General features: G+C 39.4%; 1 protein-coding gene across 1 annotated transcript in view; it reads right to left on the bottom strand.

The window, feature by feature from the left end:
- NKAIN3 (sodium/potassium transporting ATPase interacting 3) overlaps positions 1–18,757 on the bottom strand; it is a 534,829-nt gene extending 516,072 nt beyond the window's left edge. Inside the window, exon 1 of the mRNA XM_061171937.1 lies at positions 18,694–18,757. Coding sequence (XP_061027920.1) covers positions 18,694–18,747 — 54 coding nt within the window. The 5' untranslated portion in view covers positions 18,748–18,757. The remainder of the gene's footprint in view (positions 1–18,693) is intronic.
- Between the last annotated feature and the right edge of the window lie 372 nt (positions 18,758–19,129).

The following is a 19,129-nucleotide window of genomic DNA, read 5'->3' as shown; positions in this document are numbered from 1 at the left end:
AACAAATGTGAAAAATATTTGCTTTGCAAGTATCAGGTACCTATTGTGTGTCTATCAATGTTTACTGAAAGCTGCATGGTTTATTTTTCTGCTTCCAACAATAGATGTGTGATGGTTTATTTTATGTGTTAATTTGACTATACTAAGGGATGCCCAGAGAGTTGATAAAATATTACTTCTACTACAAGCCAATATCCCTGATGAATAGAAATGCAAAAATTCTCAATAAAATACTTGCAAACCAAATTCAGCAGCACATTAAAAGGATCATTCACCATGATAAAATGGGATTTATCTTTGGGACACAAGGATGGTTCAACATATGCAAATCAATGTGATAAACCACGTTAATGGAATAAAAGAAAAGAATCATACAATCATCTCAGCAAACACAGAAAAAGGATTTGACAAAATTCAACATCCATTTCAGGATTAAAAAAAAAAAAACTCTTAACAAAATAAGGCACAGAAGGAACATATCTCAACACAATAAAGGCCATATATAACAAGCCCACAGCTAACATCATACTCAATAATGAAAAATTGAAAGCTTTTCCTGTAAGATCAGGAACAAAACAGGGTGCCCGCTCTCACTGCTCCTATTCATCACAGTATTGGAAGTCCTAGCTGGGCAATCGGACAAGAAAAAGAAATAAAAGGCTGAGAATTGAAAAAGAAGAAGTAAAATTGTCTCTATTTGCAGATGACATAATTTTATATAGAAAAAAATCTTAAAGACTCAACTAAAAAACTGTTAGATCTAATCAATGAATTCACTAAAGTTGCAAGATACAAAATTAACATGCAAAAATCAATACCATTTCTATACACTAACAATGGATTTTGTGAAAAAAGAAATAAAGCATTTACAATAGTATCAAAGATAATAAAATACTTAGGAATAAATTTAATCAAGTAGGTGAAAGACCTCTACTCTGAAAACTACAAGACAATGATGAAAGAAATCAAAGAAAACACAGATAAACGGAAAGACATCCCACATTCATGCATTGGAAGAATTAATATTCTTCAAATGTCAATACTACCAAAGCCATGTATAGATTCAATACAATCCCTATCAAGATTCCAAAGGCATTTTCTACAGACATAGAAAAAAAAAACTCCTAAAATTTATATGGAACCACAAAAGACCTTGAATAGTCAAAGAAATCCTAAGGAAGAAGAACAAGGCAGGAGGCATTACACTTCCTGATTTCAAGCTACACTATATAGCTACAGTAAACAAAACCCTATGGTACAAGCATAATACCAGACAAACAGATCAATGAAACAAAATGAAGAGCCCAGAATTAAACACAGGTATATACGGTCAACTCATATCTGACAAGGGAGCCAAGTATACTCAGTGGAGAAAATACAATCTCTTCAATAAATGGTGCTGGGAAAACTGGATATTTACAGGTAAAAGAATAAAACTTGACTCCTATCTTACACCACTCACAAAAATTAACTCCAAATCCATTAAAGACTTAAATGTAAGACCTGAAACCATGAAACTCCTCGAAATGGGTCTTGGCAATGACTTTTTGGTTATAACATCTAAAGCACAAGCAACAAAATCAAAAATAATCAAGTGCGGCTGTATCAAACTATCAATAAAAAGCTTCTGCACAGCAACAGAAATATCAACAAAGTGAAAAGACAATCTACAAAATAGAAAAAAAATTTACAAACCCTATATCTGATAAGGAATGAATATCCAAAATATATTAAAAAAAACACATATACTTCAACAGCCAAAAACAAAAAAAAAAACCCAACTAACCCAATTAAAAAATAAGCTAAGGACCTGAATAGACATTTTTCCAAAGAAGATATACAAAAGGCCAACAGATACATGAAAAGTTGCTCAACATCACTAGTCATTAGGGAAATGCAAATTAAAACCACACTGAGATATCACCTCTCACACCTGTTAAAATGGTCATCATCAAAAAGACAAGAGATAACAAACACTGGTATGGATGTGGAGAAAAAGGAACCCTCACGCACTGTTGGTGGGATCGTAAACTAGTATAGCCACTATGGAAAACAATATGGAGGTTCCCCCCAAAATTAAAAATAGAACTACCATATGATCCAGCAGTTCTACTTCTGGGAATATATCTAAAAGGAAACAAAAACACAAACTCAAAAGGGTATCTGCACCCCCACGTTCACAATGTTCACAGCAGCATTATTAACAATAGCTAAGACATGGAAACAACCCAAGTGTCCACTGATGGATGAATGATGAATGAATAAAGAAGTTTTTATAGATATCTCACAAAATATACGTTATATATTATATAATACATATTACATATAATATATATTACATGTTTTTTAAATATATATACACACACATATTCCAGCCATAAGAAGTGAGGAAATCTTACCATTGGCAACAACATGGACAGACCTGGAGGGTATTATGTTAAATGAAACAAGTCAGACAGAGAAAGACATACTGTATGATCTCACTTATATGTGGAATCTAAAAAACGAACAAACTGATAGAAAAAGAGGTCAGATGTGGGATTACCAGAGGTGGAGGAGGGTTGAGGGGGATTGGAGGAAGGTGGTCAAAAGGCACAAACTTCCAGTTATAAGGTAAATAAGTACTAGGGGTGTAATGTACAACATGATGGCTACAGTTAACACTGCTGTATGATATACAGGAAAATTGTTGAGACAGTCAGTCCTAAGAGTTCCCACCACAAGAAGAACATCTTTTTTCTTTTCTTTTTTTATTTTCTGTATGTTGTGTCTATATGACCTGATGACCATTAGCTGAACCTTATGCTACAATCACTTCACAATATACGTCAATTAAACCACCATGCTGTACAACTTAAACTTATACAGTAACGTATGTCATTTAATCCTCAATAAAACTGGAAAAAAGCATTATTTCTAGGCATGCCCAAGAGGGTGTCTCTAACAAGAGATCAGCATTTGGATCAATCGACTGACTAAAGAAGCTCCCCCTCAGGAAGGCTGGTGGGCATCATCCAATCTGTTGATGACCTGAACGGAACAAAAGGGCTGAGGAAGGGAGAATCCGCTCTCACTCTCTGAGCTGGAACATCTATCTTCTCCTGCCTGTGGACATCAGCCCTCCTGGTTCTCCAGCTTGCAGACAGCAGGCGGGGACTTCTCAGCCTCCATAATCACATAAATCAATTCCTATAATAAATCTCCTCATATACACATATAATAGGATATATGTCTACGTATCATCATGGTTCTATTTCTCTGGAGAGCACTGACTAATACAGGCTGAATCTATCGTTTTAGACAAAAGTAGCCCCAATCTATTCTATTCTTTAAATCATCATAGAAACAATTTCCAAAATCTTCTTCCAGTAAACTTCATAACACATCTTGTTCAGACAAAAGTGTTCACAGAATTTGATCACGCCTGCCATTTTGTAGAAGAGAATAATTATAGAGTAGTCACCGCCATGGTTTTCCCATGGAGAGAAAAGCAAATGGAGCGGTAGAAAGAAACGTGCAGCTACTCTCAAGCTCCAGGTAGTAATTGTAAACAATGATTTGGGAAGTAGGCAGTTAAGAATTGATCACTTGCACACCTAAATTAACGTCAAACTCATTTTCTGTAATGGCACCTTTTATGCACCTGTTTTATCCACTGTTTGCTGCCATAAGGTGCAAGTTTCTGATAGCACCTTTCTCATACGTCAAGGAAGTGGCCGTTTTGGAAATTTCACATGGCTCCTTTCTCAGCTACATGGGTGGGAAAGGCCAGATCATAAAACACTGCTCCAGGTGGCCTCTGAGAGCCTCCGTAAGCATGTCACGCTCACAAAAATACAACTGAGGAGAGAATTCATGGCATGACACAGGCAGATGGTGGTCACAGGAGCAGTGGCAGAGACACCAGAAAGTTGTAATTTTACCGTCACAATGGACAGCTGAACAGATAGAGCTGCAGCTGGGGTCTGCAGAGGGAGGGTCTCCGGGATGCAAGTCGGTATGTCAACCTCAGTGTCTGCATCTTTCTCTGTAGTAAGAGACTGATGCAGGAAGCACAGGTAACAGATGTAACTAAATTTGGTGTAAGTTAACATCAATTGCGTCTTATTATATGGACAGGCCCAGTGCAATTATATAGGTTAGAAGCACGAGCTGGCAGTTGTCAGATCTTGGGAAGCACCAAGAAAGCTTGAGAATCAAGTGGATAAGGACGAACAAGGGACCACTCTTCTAAGGTGTCCAAGTTTCTCTAGTCAGCCATCTTGCTGTATTATTATCTTTCATTCTTTGTGCTTCTGAGAAAAGAGTTTTATGTATGTGATTTAAAGACTTAATGGCAACAGACTGAAGAGCTGAAGATGACATACATACTATTCTAACTGTCAACATTGGCTCAGTAACGGAGGCAGGTCAGAATAGGCAGAGTAGGAGAGTGATTCCAGGGACGAAGGAAACACAGACTGAAGCAGGAGGAGGTTGGGGGGGGAGGGTATTTTCCTTTCAACATTCTGAAACAGTCCCCTGTGATGCTAATAATCCACCAGTAGGCTAAACAATCCAAATTCCTTCATTTTTCCTTCTGAATTATTTCCAAATTAGCATTCCCTTTAAGTTGGACTGTACATTTCTCAAAATATTTCACTGAGAAATATCAAACTATCACATGCTTTGGTTTAATATATCTGATCAAAGCTGACAAGACGGGATTGCTACATATCATGCTTACATTTACGCACTTCAATATTCACTGCTTAAAGAATATTACACTGTTGATTCGTCTTTTGTCTGTCGTTTATTACTGTTCAGATCTTTATCTCCAGGACTTTCTTGCAAATTGTTATTATTGCACATAATGGAGTTTATACATGAATATGTAGTTTAATCCTGTCAAAAACACCATTTCCCCTACACTGGAATGTGATAGAAAAAAATAAGTTCCAAATACCAGGAATTCCCAGAAATGTCCAAGGATTTTATTCCTCAGGCTTAGAGATGAAGCTTATGAAGCTTGCCATGATTTGCTGCACTATCTTTCCACTCACACGTACTACTTCGGTCTGGACAACCTATCTCTAATGTCATCTAACTTTCTGCTGCTATCTTGGGTTCAGTTATATCACATTAAATGTTGTCCTTATAGCACTAATCCTGCATCCGGTTGTGGCCCCACCCATAAGGTGAGCCTCCTGTACTCATTTGAGCACCTTGGAGAAAATTGTGGCTACACAGCAGCTACCCATCCATCAGTGTAATTCTGATGCCTGTGGGATAATGGTTCTCTGTTGCTTTTCCTTTCACTTTGGGTCACGGAAAGCACATAGGCATTGCAGGTGAAGTAGGACCCAAATCTAAATTTCAGATTACCTCCTAATTAAATATAATGGAAAATACATATTGACTAAAGAAGTGTATTTCTATTCATAAAAAGGAGCTTTAACTACCATTCTCCTAAGGACATTTTCAACCTGTCATTGGTATTAGTAATCAACATTGCAAAATCAAATTAAATTTTATGATGACTAAAAATATAAGAAATATAAACTTTAGATGTATGAAAATGTTTAAATATAATTATCTCTTCAGCTTAGGTACAGTCCTCTAAAATATGCAAATAATATTATTTATTCAAGATAATGGGACAAAAGTAAAGCATCTTGAATTAGAATCCATGCATATTTTTAACTACCAAACTACTTTGTCATTAGTAAAGAAAAATATACTAAGAAAATCAATATTTTGTACTTGTGTTGTCTTGAAAGAAAATCAAGCTATTATTTATATCTTAAATTCCCCAAAACCTCTGCCCTCCAATAAAAGTATCATCAGCACTGAAGGAGTTAAAAAGTATGTATAAAGACACTTTAGGGCTAGTCAAACTAACGTATTAATAATAGATGACCACTGCTCCTCTGTATGATGTAGTCTGTGAAATGTTACAAAACGTTGTCTCCTTCTTGTGAAACGCTTCAACAGAACCCCGTGTGCGAAGGACAGATCCCTGAGGACAACTCCGTCTGTATTGCCAACCACAGTTCTGTTTTAGATGAAAAGGCTGTGAGGGAACCTTCACAGGCTTCCTAATGGTCCAGTGGCTTCATCTAATGCTCTCCCCTAATTGGCCCTGCATTCAAGACACTCAGTCAATGATGCAGTATTTAGATCTTTGACAATCATACACTCCCAGGCCAGGGAAGAGTTTCCCATCAGAGAGCAAAAAGGATTCATGGCTTCAAGTCTTACGGAGAGAGAGAGGACAGTTGTTAGTTGAGGTCCCGATGGTATTAGAAGATTCTATCTGGACAGTGAAAGCACTGTCAGAAGTGGTTCATCTGTTGAAGAAAGTAGAGCATGCAAAAACTGTAGAATATTTGGTCTCATAAACCTTACCTTTCATTCTTTTGTTTCAGGATAAATTGGGGTGCCTCCTGAGAGACTCTAAAAATACATATCCATCATGAGGAAAGCTACCTTCTACAAACAGAAATGGAAGAAAAAAGAAGGCTGCTTCAAAGAGTTACAATGCCACTTCTTATTACTTAAGTCACTTGGATCGTAGTTTAAAATCACATTTTATATAAAGAAACTACTTGCTTAAATAACTACTCTTTCCAACAGGTTTGGCCTGAGCCCAGAGAAACAACTCTCTCTTTTAATCCAGTCTTAAGGTAACACACGCAAAAATTTGTTATCCACATTTCTACATTTCTGATGGCTTAAGCCATATCCTAACATGATTTCAATATACAGCATAATGTCTCCACATTTCAGTTTTCTCATCTGTTAATAGGAAAACTATTAATATCTGGAAGAATGAAACAAGGGAACTGAGGGGGCGATAGGATTTTATTCCATATTGTAACAATGATTACTTTTTAAAATTCAGAAAATAAATTTTATGAGCCAAATATCTTTTAGTGTGCTCTCAAATAAATCACCTTCTCACAGCCTCCTGCAAGACTGAATATTTAGTATTTCAATGTGGGGACAATGGAAAAATTGAAGCTCATCCCAAGCCTGGAAGAACCAGACATGGTGTAAGAGGGTATGTTGGTCTTCCTGCCACTGATTACTTGACATCCCCGTGGAAGGAGCTTTGAGGACCAACAAGTAGGCAAGTGGGGCAGCTGGGCGTGGGCGTTTAAGTCCCTCTTCCCTCACAGGAATCAAGCAACACCCACTAGGCAGAAACGACTTTCCTCTCAGTGTGGGATTCTAGAGTCTAGTCAGTCATCTAGAAGTGAAACGATGATCAACTCTGGATCATTTAGTCACAAACCAGTTATCAACTCCAATGTTTAGGGAGGTCCGAAAGCTATTATACAAAAGGAGTTAATACCGGAATTTTTGAAAATAAAAACTTCTCCATCATGTTTATACAATTTTGCAGATGCACTCAAAAGCAATAAATAAAACATTTAGGTTAGGAAATACACTTTCTATTCACGCATTAATTAGTTACATTAAGGGCTTTATAAATCAGCTCCTGTATGTCCAAGGAAGAAAATCTGCTTTCTTCTGATGAAAGCCCCATCCCAGTGGCGGCTGGTAAATCATGAGTGACTTGCTCTGAGAAGTGAGAGGAGGGCCTGATTGGAGTTTGCGTATCTTTATGACATGAACACTTCCACCATAATAGGTTTTTAGCTACCAATATGATGCCACTGGATGCAGAGTTGGAAGGCGATGCTGAGCAGCGTACTGTCACATAGAATTTCCACCCTACAGACACCATAGATGTAAAATCACCCCTGGAGCACCAATAACAGCGCAATGCAGTAAAATAACTAGGAAGGGTTGAGACTGGGATATCTATTACTTTGGATTTTAATGTAATTTAAAATGTATGTAATTAATGCTTAATAAAGGCTGTGTTTAACAAGTGGTTCACAGAATTTCTGGAAACATAGCAGTAAATTCTCCCCGGTTGGTACGAGCTGGCCCTAGTACATCACTGCCTTCATCTGCAGATAAAAGGCAAATGTACAGAAGCGAGAACAGAAATCGAAGCACAAGAAATTCAATTAAAATATAAGGAGGACTTGGCTACTAGTGAAAATGTCCACTCTCAGAGATATTTAAGACTCGACAGCAGGGTCTTCGGTATTGAAGATTCATGCTTTGACCTGCTGTAGTGCTAAAGACGGGTCTAGATCATTTCTTAAAGACTAAGATCAAATCTAAGATATGATACGTTTCATAAATTATAATTTCAAAGAGCTCCGTCATCAAGAATTTATATTTTAAATACAAATTGATAACGAGTTGCCATTAACGAGAATTTTATATTTCCCATTATCTTAATTATGATCAGTCACAGCTAGTTATCAGTACAGGACACGCAACTGGAGAGCAGAACATTCCACTTTGTACTTTAATTAACAGATTTAACCAATCAACCTCTGTAGCCTGGAGCTTCCCACATGCAAGCACTTATACTACATGTGAATCAATACCAAAGTATAACCACGGTCTCTAATGACTGCAATAGAGAGAAACTGTCAGAAATATATTTATGACTCATCATCACAACCATTGAGCTCTTATCTCTTACGAGAATCTGATTGCTACAAACCTATTCCAATACCTCTTGTTAATAAAGGAGCTAGGCCTCTGTATGAAACCATTCTAAACACGAGTACCTGTGGACAGAGTGGAGAGAAGAAACTCAAACATTTAATCCTACTTAACGATTCAGGAATACAATTAATCAGCAAAGCCATTCTAAGGAGTGGTCCTCTAGGCAGAAAAGAAGAAAAAAAAAAGAAAGAAACCTAGAAAAACAGAACAAGATCGTTAACACTGGCACGATCTTCCCCTCCCTTCATTTAACAAAGGACCATCTAATTCCTGCAATCAGAGCCCTTGTCAGTATCCCCAGCCCAGCTGCCCACCGGCCTTCAGCCTCACCTCCCCGTCCCAATAGACAGATGCTTCTCCTCCAAATCTAGGAACTGGGGATGCTCTTACAAGAGTCCAACAGAATAGCAATCTGCTAGTTCAAGGATTTCACCTTCCCTAACTCCGTGATTAAGCAAGACTCAAGGATTTCCCCAGATTTTTTTTTTTACTATGCCCATCTTAAAATATCTATTCTCCAATCCTCTACCTAGACCTACGTAGAATCTAAAAAAGAGTGCATATATGTATATGTGTAACTAATTCCCTTTGCCGTACAGCAGAAACTAACACAACATTGTAAAGCATCTATACTCCAATAAAAATTAATAATAAAAAAAGGAATGTTTTGTTAAAGGACATTTAGGGCCTATCTCCTGTTTTATTTTAGTATCTGCCAAATATATCAAATTAAAAATGCAAATTAGATAGTTTGCGCTATGTGTCATTTGGTTGTTCTACCATTTAACTGGCATTTTGAATACCAATCATTGACAGACGAAGTGTTATCTTTTAGTCTAATGTTACATTCTGTTGTAAATGCATGAAGATTCACACACATTAACATCAATTAGTGTTAATGGGGATTAAAAGCATGAGTTTTTGATGCACCTAAGAAAGAAGGTCCGCTTTAACCTTATCAAGTATTTGCCAAATAGTCTCCCTAAAATTGACATTCGAAATGTCTTCAAAATTGTTTGAAAAACCTTTTTCCAAAATTAATGTTAAAATTTCTTTGCAGTGTAACATAAGTATTACAAGAAAATCAAAATAAGCAATTAAAAAGATAATCATTTGTGGTTTTCTTTTTAACCTTCTCATTTTTTGTCTAAATTACTATAAATCCTAACTTACCTATGAATCAGCTTTACTTTCAGAATGATTAATACATTTATTCTCCTATTCCATGTTATCTCCACAATGATATTAGGCACCTAACTTTCAAAATGCAACACTAAAAGGCACCCAATTCTCCAGCCCCGTGCCAGGGTGCCCCTCCCAGCGAGCGGATCAAGTGTCGGATTTCCACCTAACACACAACACCTGTGTGCCACACACAACCTTATATTAATGCTCTGATCAAATACGCTCTGCTTCTTATCTTCCTGGATCCCTCCATTTGGCTAGTCAGCTGTTTGTTCCATTTTTCTTCCCAGCACTATTACTGCTTCATTCACTGGGACCTTGGGAAAAAGGGAAGGTAGATGCTTCTGTGGTTTGTCATCTTGTTGTGAAAGCCCTCAAATTTTCTGTTTTCTGTTCTGATTTTTATTTTTATCTTTAATGAGTAATTTTTGTTAAGCACTTGAAATCCTGCTTTTGAATGCAAGATGCACTTCACCTGATGAAAACATATGCTTAAGAAAACTGTCAAAATATACACAAATTTATCTGCTTTATTTTCTGCTCACATATACAAACGTTTGCAAAGAAACTGCAAAGTTTATATTAATATGTCTCTAATGCCAAAATCTTAAGTAATATTAACTCAAAATTTCTTAGGCTTACATTTGAAATTCTTCCTTTATATAATCTGGATAATTGTTCAAATGTTTCCCGGAGACCTAAAGTATACATTGTAAAATTGGTGAGAGAAAGGTGAAAAAATATGGACAGAGCAGCTCATTTTTTAAAACAGAAAGTACTATCGAAGTTCTGGGGAGAGAAAGCAATTTATTTTTCAACGTCTTATGATCAGGATTATCCTCTTAGAGGGAAAACAAACTAAGCAAAACAAAAATCCACATGGAAGTGACCAGAATGAAAATGATTTTATTAAAACTGGGGACCATTTTTTAAAAAAATCAATAGCACTTGATATTTTACGAAGAATAAAATAACACAAGTATATATAAATATTTCCATTTCAGTGAACTTTGTGCATTTCCATTTTCTGTTTTACCACTTGGAGTCCTGGTTTCCATCCTGTTCTCATCTATCTTTATGCTCTCTCTCTTTTATTCTTTTTTTTAAACGTCTTTATTGGAGCATAATTGCTTTACAATGTTGTGTTAGTTTCTGCTGCATAACAAAGTGAATCAGCTATACGTATACATATATCCCCATATCTCCTGCCTCTTGCGTCTCCCTCCCATCCTCCCTATCCCACCCCTCTAGGTGGTCACAAAGCACCAAGCTGATCTCCCTGTACGCTTTCTCTCTTGACTGATATCCTCCAAGGCTTTAAATACCAGTATTGGACATGGTGCCCAAGTCTGAATATTTGATCCAAAGTTGTCCTCTGAGTTCCAAGCTCAGATACCTGACAGCTACTTGGCCTTAGGTGTCAGAATCTTAAAATGTCTCAAACAGAACCCTTCTGTCTCCAAACACTCCTGGCGCCACCTTCACACCCACAACACCCAATTTCCCCACTTTCAGTAAAAAGCACTGCAATTCAAGTCTGTTACACAAAATGTGCAGGTCAACCCCTCAGCAAGTCCTAGGCTTTTACTCCTAAATCATGTCCCAAGTCCATCCTTTCCCCCATCTGTCCTGATTCGAATTCCCGCGTGTGTCTGATTCAAATTCTCCCTTGCTCAGAATAACAGAAGAAGATCCTGGCTGCCTTTCTTCTCTTGTTTCTCTCTAGTCTATTCTCTACTCAGCAATGAGAGTATTTTGAAACACAACTCACTGGACGCCAGGACTCTGTTTAAGATGCTCCAGTGGATTCGCATTGCTCTTTGAATGAAGTCCGGTGCCACCGCAGGTGTCCAATGCCATCTCACCGCATGCACCCCATCTCACACTGTGCCCTCGCCACACCAGACTCCTGTCACATCTAGAAACGTTCAAGGCTCTTTGAAAACTGGAGGCTTTGCACATTTGGTTTCCTCTCCTTAGAATGGTTCCCCGCCCTCTGCAGGACTGAGAAGTCTTCCTGACCACCCCAGCGAAGAAGACCCCTCCCTACTTCTCTGTGTATATTACACTTTCATCTCCTTAATGGCACTTCATACTTGTAATTAGGTAATCTTTGTTTACATATTTATTGGCAGCCCTTCTGCCCTCAGATATAAACTCCAAAAGAGCAGGCCTACATCTGAATAGCTCACACCTATATACCAAATGCTTGGACTCGATGAATAATTGTTGAATGTTGTTGATTATTTCAAGTACAGGAAGCAAAGAACACAGTAAAGAGAGTGCAGATTCAAATCTGAACCCTGGTTCCATCGTTTACCAGCTGGATAGTCTTGGGCATTTCACTTAAACTCTCTACCTCAATTTCTGAATCTCTAAAATGAATGGTTGTGAGAACTACATGATTTCAAAAGTATCTAGAGCAATGCCTGGCACAGAAAAAAAAAAAAACTCAATGAAGTTTAGCTATTCATTTATGCATTAATTTATTCTCCAAGTATTTACTGAGTGCTTACCCTTTGCAGGGTGTAGTGTAAAATTCTGTGAGTAAATCAGTCTTTGCCATTTGTGGACTTGAAATCCAGTAAAAGAAACAGGATGTACACAAAGAGATAAACACAAAGAAAGTTTGCTAAGGGCTGCTGTAAACAAGTAGCACAAACTGAGTGGCTTAAACCACAGAAATTCTATTGTGTTACAGTTCTGGAGGCTAAAAGGTTAATATTAAGGTGTTGGCAAGGTTGTTTCCTTCTGAGGGCTTTGAGAGAGAACCTGTTCCATTCCTCTCGCCCAGCTTCCGGTGGTTCGCTGGCAATCTCTGGCTTTCCTTGGCTTGTGGAAGTATCACCCCGTTCTTCCTTTCACATGGCGTTCTTCATGTGTGCATGCCTGTGTCCACATTTCCCTTTTATATAAGGATACTCAACTAATTACACCTGCAATTGTCCTTTTTCCATATAAGGTCAGGTTCTGAGTTACTGGGGGTTAGGGCTTCAACATAAGAATTTGGGGGGAACACAATTCAACCCGTAAGACTGTAAGAATATAACATTTCTTAAGCAAATTCAATACTCTGTACACTTAAATAACAAGAGAGCTGTAAATGGATTTGGATTTGTAGAAAATTGGCTAATGCAGAATATTGTAATGATTTCAACATCAACCATGTTATAACTAAAGTCTCATTATTAGCCAAAATTTTAATTTCTCTTTTTCTAAGTTTCATAAGATGAGCCAGAGTATTTAAATATAGAAAAAGAATAGAAACTAAATGATTACAGATTATATTTTTCAGAAGAGAAAAAGCTATTAAAATTAAAAACATCTTAAAACAAAAGCATCAGTACATCTACATAGTAAAATAAATGTATCTGCATCCACTGACAGATATCTATGATAAGTGAGGGGCACCCTTCATAAAACTTAGTTTAAAAACATGTTACCACAACTACACCACCATCATTCAGACACCTCTCAACACATTTTATCTCAGCATCACAGTGTCACAGGTGATCACAAGATGGTTTGAATGTGGAGTGGAGAGACAGTTAACTGATTTTCACTGTGAGAAAAAAATTACTAGTTTTATTTCATTTGACAGGATGTTCTCTAAAATAAAAACAGGGTCCATCCAGGTGTTAAGAGCTGCTTGTTTTCTATAAATCCTCTAAATATTTCTGTTACTGTGGATATGTAAAGTAAGAGTTTAGGATTTTTAGGCCTCATAGGAATATGGTGGTCACCTGTCCATAAAGTGATGCAAGGTGCAATAAATCTCCCCTGGTAATAACCATATCCGGGGACAAAGTTGCCCCCTGTGATGTTGAGAAGACATCTAAAGCTCTGTGGGAGCAATCCCTGCCAAGCTAAGTTCAACAGTTCACTGAGGCCATTCTGAGAAAGTGGCTCAGAAATGCATGTGGAAGAAATTTTAGACTGAAAAACATGCCATTAAGACTCATTTAAATGTGGCAACCAAAAACAGTTTACCAAAAGCATATGATCAAGTGTTTCACACGTATATAATAATAGAATACACATTATTCTGAAACAAGAAAAATCAAAAGTAGCCTTACAAAAATGTGTCTAAAGTTCTTGGATGACTGGATGAATGTGTTACCTGGTGATGAACTGCTTTTTCAGAAAAGATTTACTTTGCACAGTTTTCTACGGGCATGCGCTCACGCTTTTCACATTCTCTCCAAGCTCATTTAGCAGAATTAAGAACGTGAATGTGGAATCTGAGGCAAACACACAAATGTGCTCGAGGGTAGAAGCACAGTAACATGGGAGGTGGCCAGAGCAGTGCAGTGAAGGAAGTAGAAAGAAGAGTGAGATTTTGCAAACCAAAGCGCGTCCAAATACACTAGCCTCAAAATGGTAAATTCTCTCTAATGATATCCCCAATCTGGGGAGGAGGGAGGTCGGATTTAGTGTGAATGAGATGATAAAAACCTTTCATTTGTTTCTTTAACTTTAAGAAGGAGTTAATGGACCATCTTTTAATGGTCCGCACAGTGACTTAGTCATTAGCACGCAGACTCTCTTCAGCAAACGTGTCCTCCAAATACCATTCCCCCTCAACACCCGCACTTATTTGTTGCTTCATAACCCCCATCTTCCAACAGTTGGTGGGAGCAGAAAAAAACATGAAAGGGAAAAAAATGACAGCTGGTTTCAGTGGGAAGAACAAGAGATCTGGGAGTCCTACCCAGCAGTATGCTGGAGGAGGCTTACACCAGATCAGAAAGTTAGACTTTTAGGATTTTATGAGCCAGCTGTAAAACACAACCATTATTTTAAAATAAATAATAAAAACTTTAAATTGTATTAAAAACAGAGGGACTAAATATTTAAAACACATCCTTTCCTCATTATTTTACTGTCTTCCTTTTTCTATGCTTCTGAGGTTATTTATGCTTATTTTATCTGTATGATGGAAATGCTATGTAATGTTGTACTTCAAATTGGCCAAGGTGGGAGTATTTACACCAAAGAAATTGGCAAATGCTAAAAATCAGGGTGTAACATTGTTTTGTTGATCATCTAGACTTAAAAAAGCGATGGAAAACTTTTTTCTAGTAATGTGTATTCAACCTAAAATGTGTCATGTCATTATATTGCCAATAGCACAAAAGAATTGAGGCAACCCAATCAAAAAATGGACAGAAGACCTAAATAGACATTTTTCCAAAGAAGACATACAGATGGCCAATAGGCACATGAAAAGCTGCTCTACATCGCTAATTATCAGAGAAATGCAAATCAAAACCACAACAAAGTATCACCTCACATGGGTCAGAAAGGCCATCATCAAAAGTCTACAAATAATAAAAGCTGGAAAGGGTGTGGAGAAAAGGGACCCTCCTACACTGTTGGTGGGAATGTAAATTGGTACAGCCACTATGGAGAACAGTATGGAGGTTCCTTAAAAAAATAATAATAGATTTACCATATGATCCAGCAATCCCATTGGTGGGCATAAAACCAGAAAAAATGAAAACTCTAATTTGAAAAGATACATGCTCCCCAATGTTCACAGCAGTCCTATTTACAATAGCCAAGACATGCAAGCATCCCAAGTATCCATCAACAGATGAATGGATAAAGAAGATATGGTATATATATACAATGGACTATTACTCAGCCATAAAAAAGAATAAAATATTGCCATTTGCAGCAACACGGATGGACCCAGAGATCATCACACTAAGTGAAGTAAGTCAGACAAAGACAAACTATTATATGATATCACTTATATGTGGAATCTAAAAAAATAATACAAATCAACTTATTTACAAAACAGAAACAGACATAGAAAACAAACTTATGGTTACCAAAGGGGGAGGGGGAGGAGGAGGGATAAATTAGAGGAGTATGGGATTAACAGATACACACTACTATATATAAAAGAGATAAACAGCAAGGATTTACTGTACAGCACAGGGAACTATATTCAATACCTTGTAATAACCTATAATGGAAAAGAATCTGAAGCTGTACACCTGAAACTAACACAATACTGTAAATCACCTATAGTTAAATTAAAAAAAAAAAAATTGAGGAAATAATTTTCCAGTGCTTGAAAGCTATTACCCAGTTCCGCAAAGAATCTGCTCATATGTTGCACGAGGTCATGGAGAGGACCTGACCTCCAGTTGACCCTCGAGCTGGACCCGGGCAATGAGAGGCGCCTCACTCCCTCCCAGTCCTCGAATATATGTCCTGCCCACCATTCCCTCAGTCGGGGCTGTTTCAAGGATGCAGCCTGCACAGAGCAATGTGTTGTTGAGAACATCTGGACGGTAGACATGACTGAACCCAAAAACGCCTCTAAATAAACTGAAGGTTCTGGCTGCTGGGGGAGGGGCGGAGAGCAACTCATCTTGCGGCCGTCCAAGAGGAGCCTTGTAAATTCTCTTGCAAATTAAACCTGCCGCCTACTAATCAGGAGTTGCCTGCCTCTTCTGCCCCTCCTTGGCCTCCGGCTATGGGGGGGCAGTCTAGAATTCCACCTGGGTGCGAACCAATATCACGTCATCGATGGAGTGAAGTTACATCGTGAAGTTACAATACCGACTTCCTGGTTTCACTTTCCTATTCCTCCTCAAAGGAAATAAAAATATTAACCAGCATTTACGTCAGAACTACAGAACCAAGAGCTCATCAAGTTCATCAGACTAAAGAGATTCTGCCAGAATTAATCGGTTATGTAGAATTTACAATAAAGAGTACTGCGTATTTTATTATTATTATTTGTCAAAGTGACTGCTACACATCCTTATATATAAGATTTATAATGTACTATGTAACAACGTAAAATATACATATATGTTTTGTTTTGTCCGAGATCCAATTATTAAGTGTTTACCATCACTCGGCTGTCTCTACCATCCAAAACCTATTGATTTGAAGAAGTTGTTTAACTCTACGAGCATCAGCTTCCTCATCTGCAAACTTGTGAAATGGGTGCCTTCCTCAGAGGGTAATTTTAGGGGTAAAATAAAATAATGTTCATGCAAAAACCCGGTATGGATCGCAAATGTTAATCACCATCGTCCATTCAGCTGTATGTTTTCTCTCCTAATATGAGCTCTTCTAAGGACTCGCAGGGTTTACAAAGATGAACAGTGTTTGATCCTTATCCTCAGGCTGCTTACAGTCTAGTAATGTGGAAATCACTACAATAATGTAAGAGGATGAAATGTGTTCTAACAGAGGAAAAAGCAACCTACCGTGCAATTAAAGGAAAAGAAGGGATTGGTCTTTACCTGGAGCACCACGGAAGACTCCATAGAGAAGGTGGAATTCTGAGATAAGCTTTGAAGAGTAAGTTGCATTTCTAGCAGTTGAGAAGGTGTATGTGGAAAATGCAGGCATTCGAGGCTGACACATGAAACACCAAACACATCACCATCACAAGTATTACAACCTCAGCTAAGGAAATCATAACTGCATTGATAAATCCGCTGCATCAAAAACCCTTCCACGTTACTTCCACATAAAACAGAAAGAATTATGCTACTATAGATTATACAATCCAGTGTGCCCATCTACAATTTTGCATATTCAAAGATTGACTAAATATTTATTGTTTTCCCAGCTCATAAGCCACGTCCACTTCTAATAACCAAAGTGTAAATTATCCTCTGACCTTCTTTCCTTAATGAAAAAATTCATGTTCCAGTGAATTTTCAAATTATTTTTCAAGGAAACTCTATAAAATACATCCTATTGTTAAATAGGACAAAAGGGACTGTTCCATAGATTTAAAGGAAAGTAGTCACTGATTCCAGATCTATAAATATATAAATTATGCACACATTATGTAAACAATGAAGAACACCTCTAAAGTGAGGGTTGAATGGGAGAGTAAAACACGGAAAAGTGAAGCCTTTTAAAACATTCGTGGGTACAAGGACTAACTATTAAACAAAGAGCATTATTTTATCCCTCAGTTAACGAGCCTTGCAAGGGTTGACATGACTTGGTCAAGCTCACCGAAAACCTTTTTCCTCTTGCTAGTCAAAATATGTTAGCTAATGTTTGTGACTTTAAAAAACAACACTTGGAAGAAAGCTTGACAGAGCATCTACAGAGTCTGTATTAAGTGTAATAAAAGAGCGATGTCTATTAATCTCTCACACACAAGTCTCACACGTAAGGTCTGTGGCCTTGACCTCAAGGGACTATGAAATAGACCACAGGCCCAGGCTACGTCCCAAGAGGACATATGTCAAGATAAGCATTCGCTCCGCACTGAAAGCCCTATCACTCTCCACTCTTCCCATTCCATGCACTTCCTGGCAAGCCACTGCGCCTTCTCTCCCTGATGACAGCTGTCAGTCTGTCGCTGTCTGAACACGCAACATTTCTACAAAATCTAAAGAGAAATTGGAAGGGCAGGGGCTAAAACACTCTGTTTAAAAACACACAGCGCGACCTCCTTCCTGGAGATTCAAGACTCCTCAACCACCCCCTTTCAACCGCAGGAGGGAAGAACCGCCTCTTAACTAAGACTTGGAGCTCGTCCCGTCTCCTCGGACCTGGGCATTCCCACGCACCTTGTCACACAACGTTACTGGAAACCATCCCGAGAAGAAAGAGCCCACAAGCCCCTGTGAAACTTCAGCGGGAATGCGGAGGTGCTAAAGCCAGCCGGCCAACCCAGGTGCGGGGAAGTCGCTCACTCCCCCGGCGCCCGGGCAGCAGCCCCTGGACCTCGTGGCGACGCCCGGCGGGGGCGCGTGAACCCCCGTGCCCGGGGCCGCGGGGAGACCGCGCCCTCCCGCAGGGCGACCCGGTGAGTGCCCGCGGCGGGGAGGGTGGGAGCCGGCGGGAGCGCGGGGCTCGGCCGCCCGCCCGCCCCGCGCCCGGAGCTGCGGCTCCGCGGAGGGAGCCGGCGGGGCCGGTCCCGGGGCAGGAACTCACCAGCTGCAGCGCGCAGAGGCCGATGAGCGCACAGCGCCCGGTGCAGCAGCCCATGGTGCCCGCGTTGTCCGAGCGGCGCGCGCCGCCAGAGATCCGCGTCGTCCGGCGCCGCTGCCTCCGGACTCCCGAGCAGCCCCCGCCCGGCGCTCGCCCGGCCCGGCCCAGGCTCCACCGCCCTGCGGCCGCCGCTCGCCGCTCTCGGGGCCGGGCTCGCGCGCCGCCTTTGTTAGTTTCCCGGGCGGGCAGAGGTCAGGACGGCGCGCACGACCCGAGCGTCTGGCGGGGGTCCCTGCCGTCCGCTGTGCAGGTCTGCTTCTTGGGGATGGGGAGCCGGGCGGGCGGGGCGGGGGCGGAAGGGAGGCTACAGATGGTGAGTGGGTGGAAGTCTGTTTAGGGGAGGGGAGTGTGGAGGAGGTGGGCGTCTGAAAAGTGGAGT

The sequence above is a fragment of the Eubalaena glacialis genome, chromosome 17 (genome assembly GCF_028564815.1).
Source record: "Eubalaena glacialis isolate mEubGla1 chromosome 17, mEubGla1.1.hap2.+ XY, whole genome shotgun sequence".
Lineage (NCBI taxonomy): Eukaryota > Metazoa > Chordata > Mammalia > Artiodactyla > Balaenidae > Eubalaena > Eubalaena glacialis.
The sequence above is the reverse complement of the archived record's forward strand: the minus strand, read 5'-3'. Positions and strand labels throughout refer to the sequence as shown.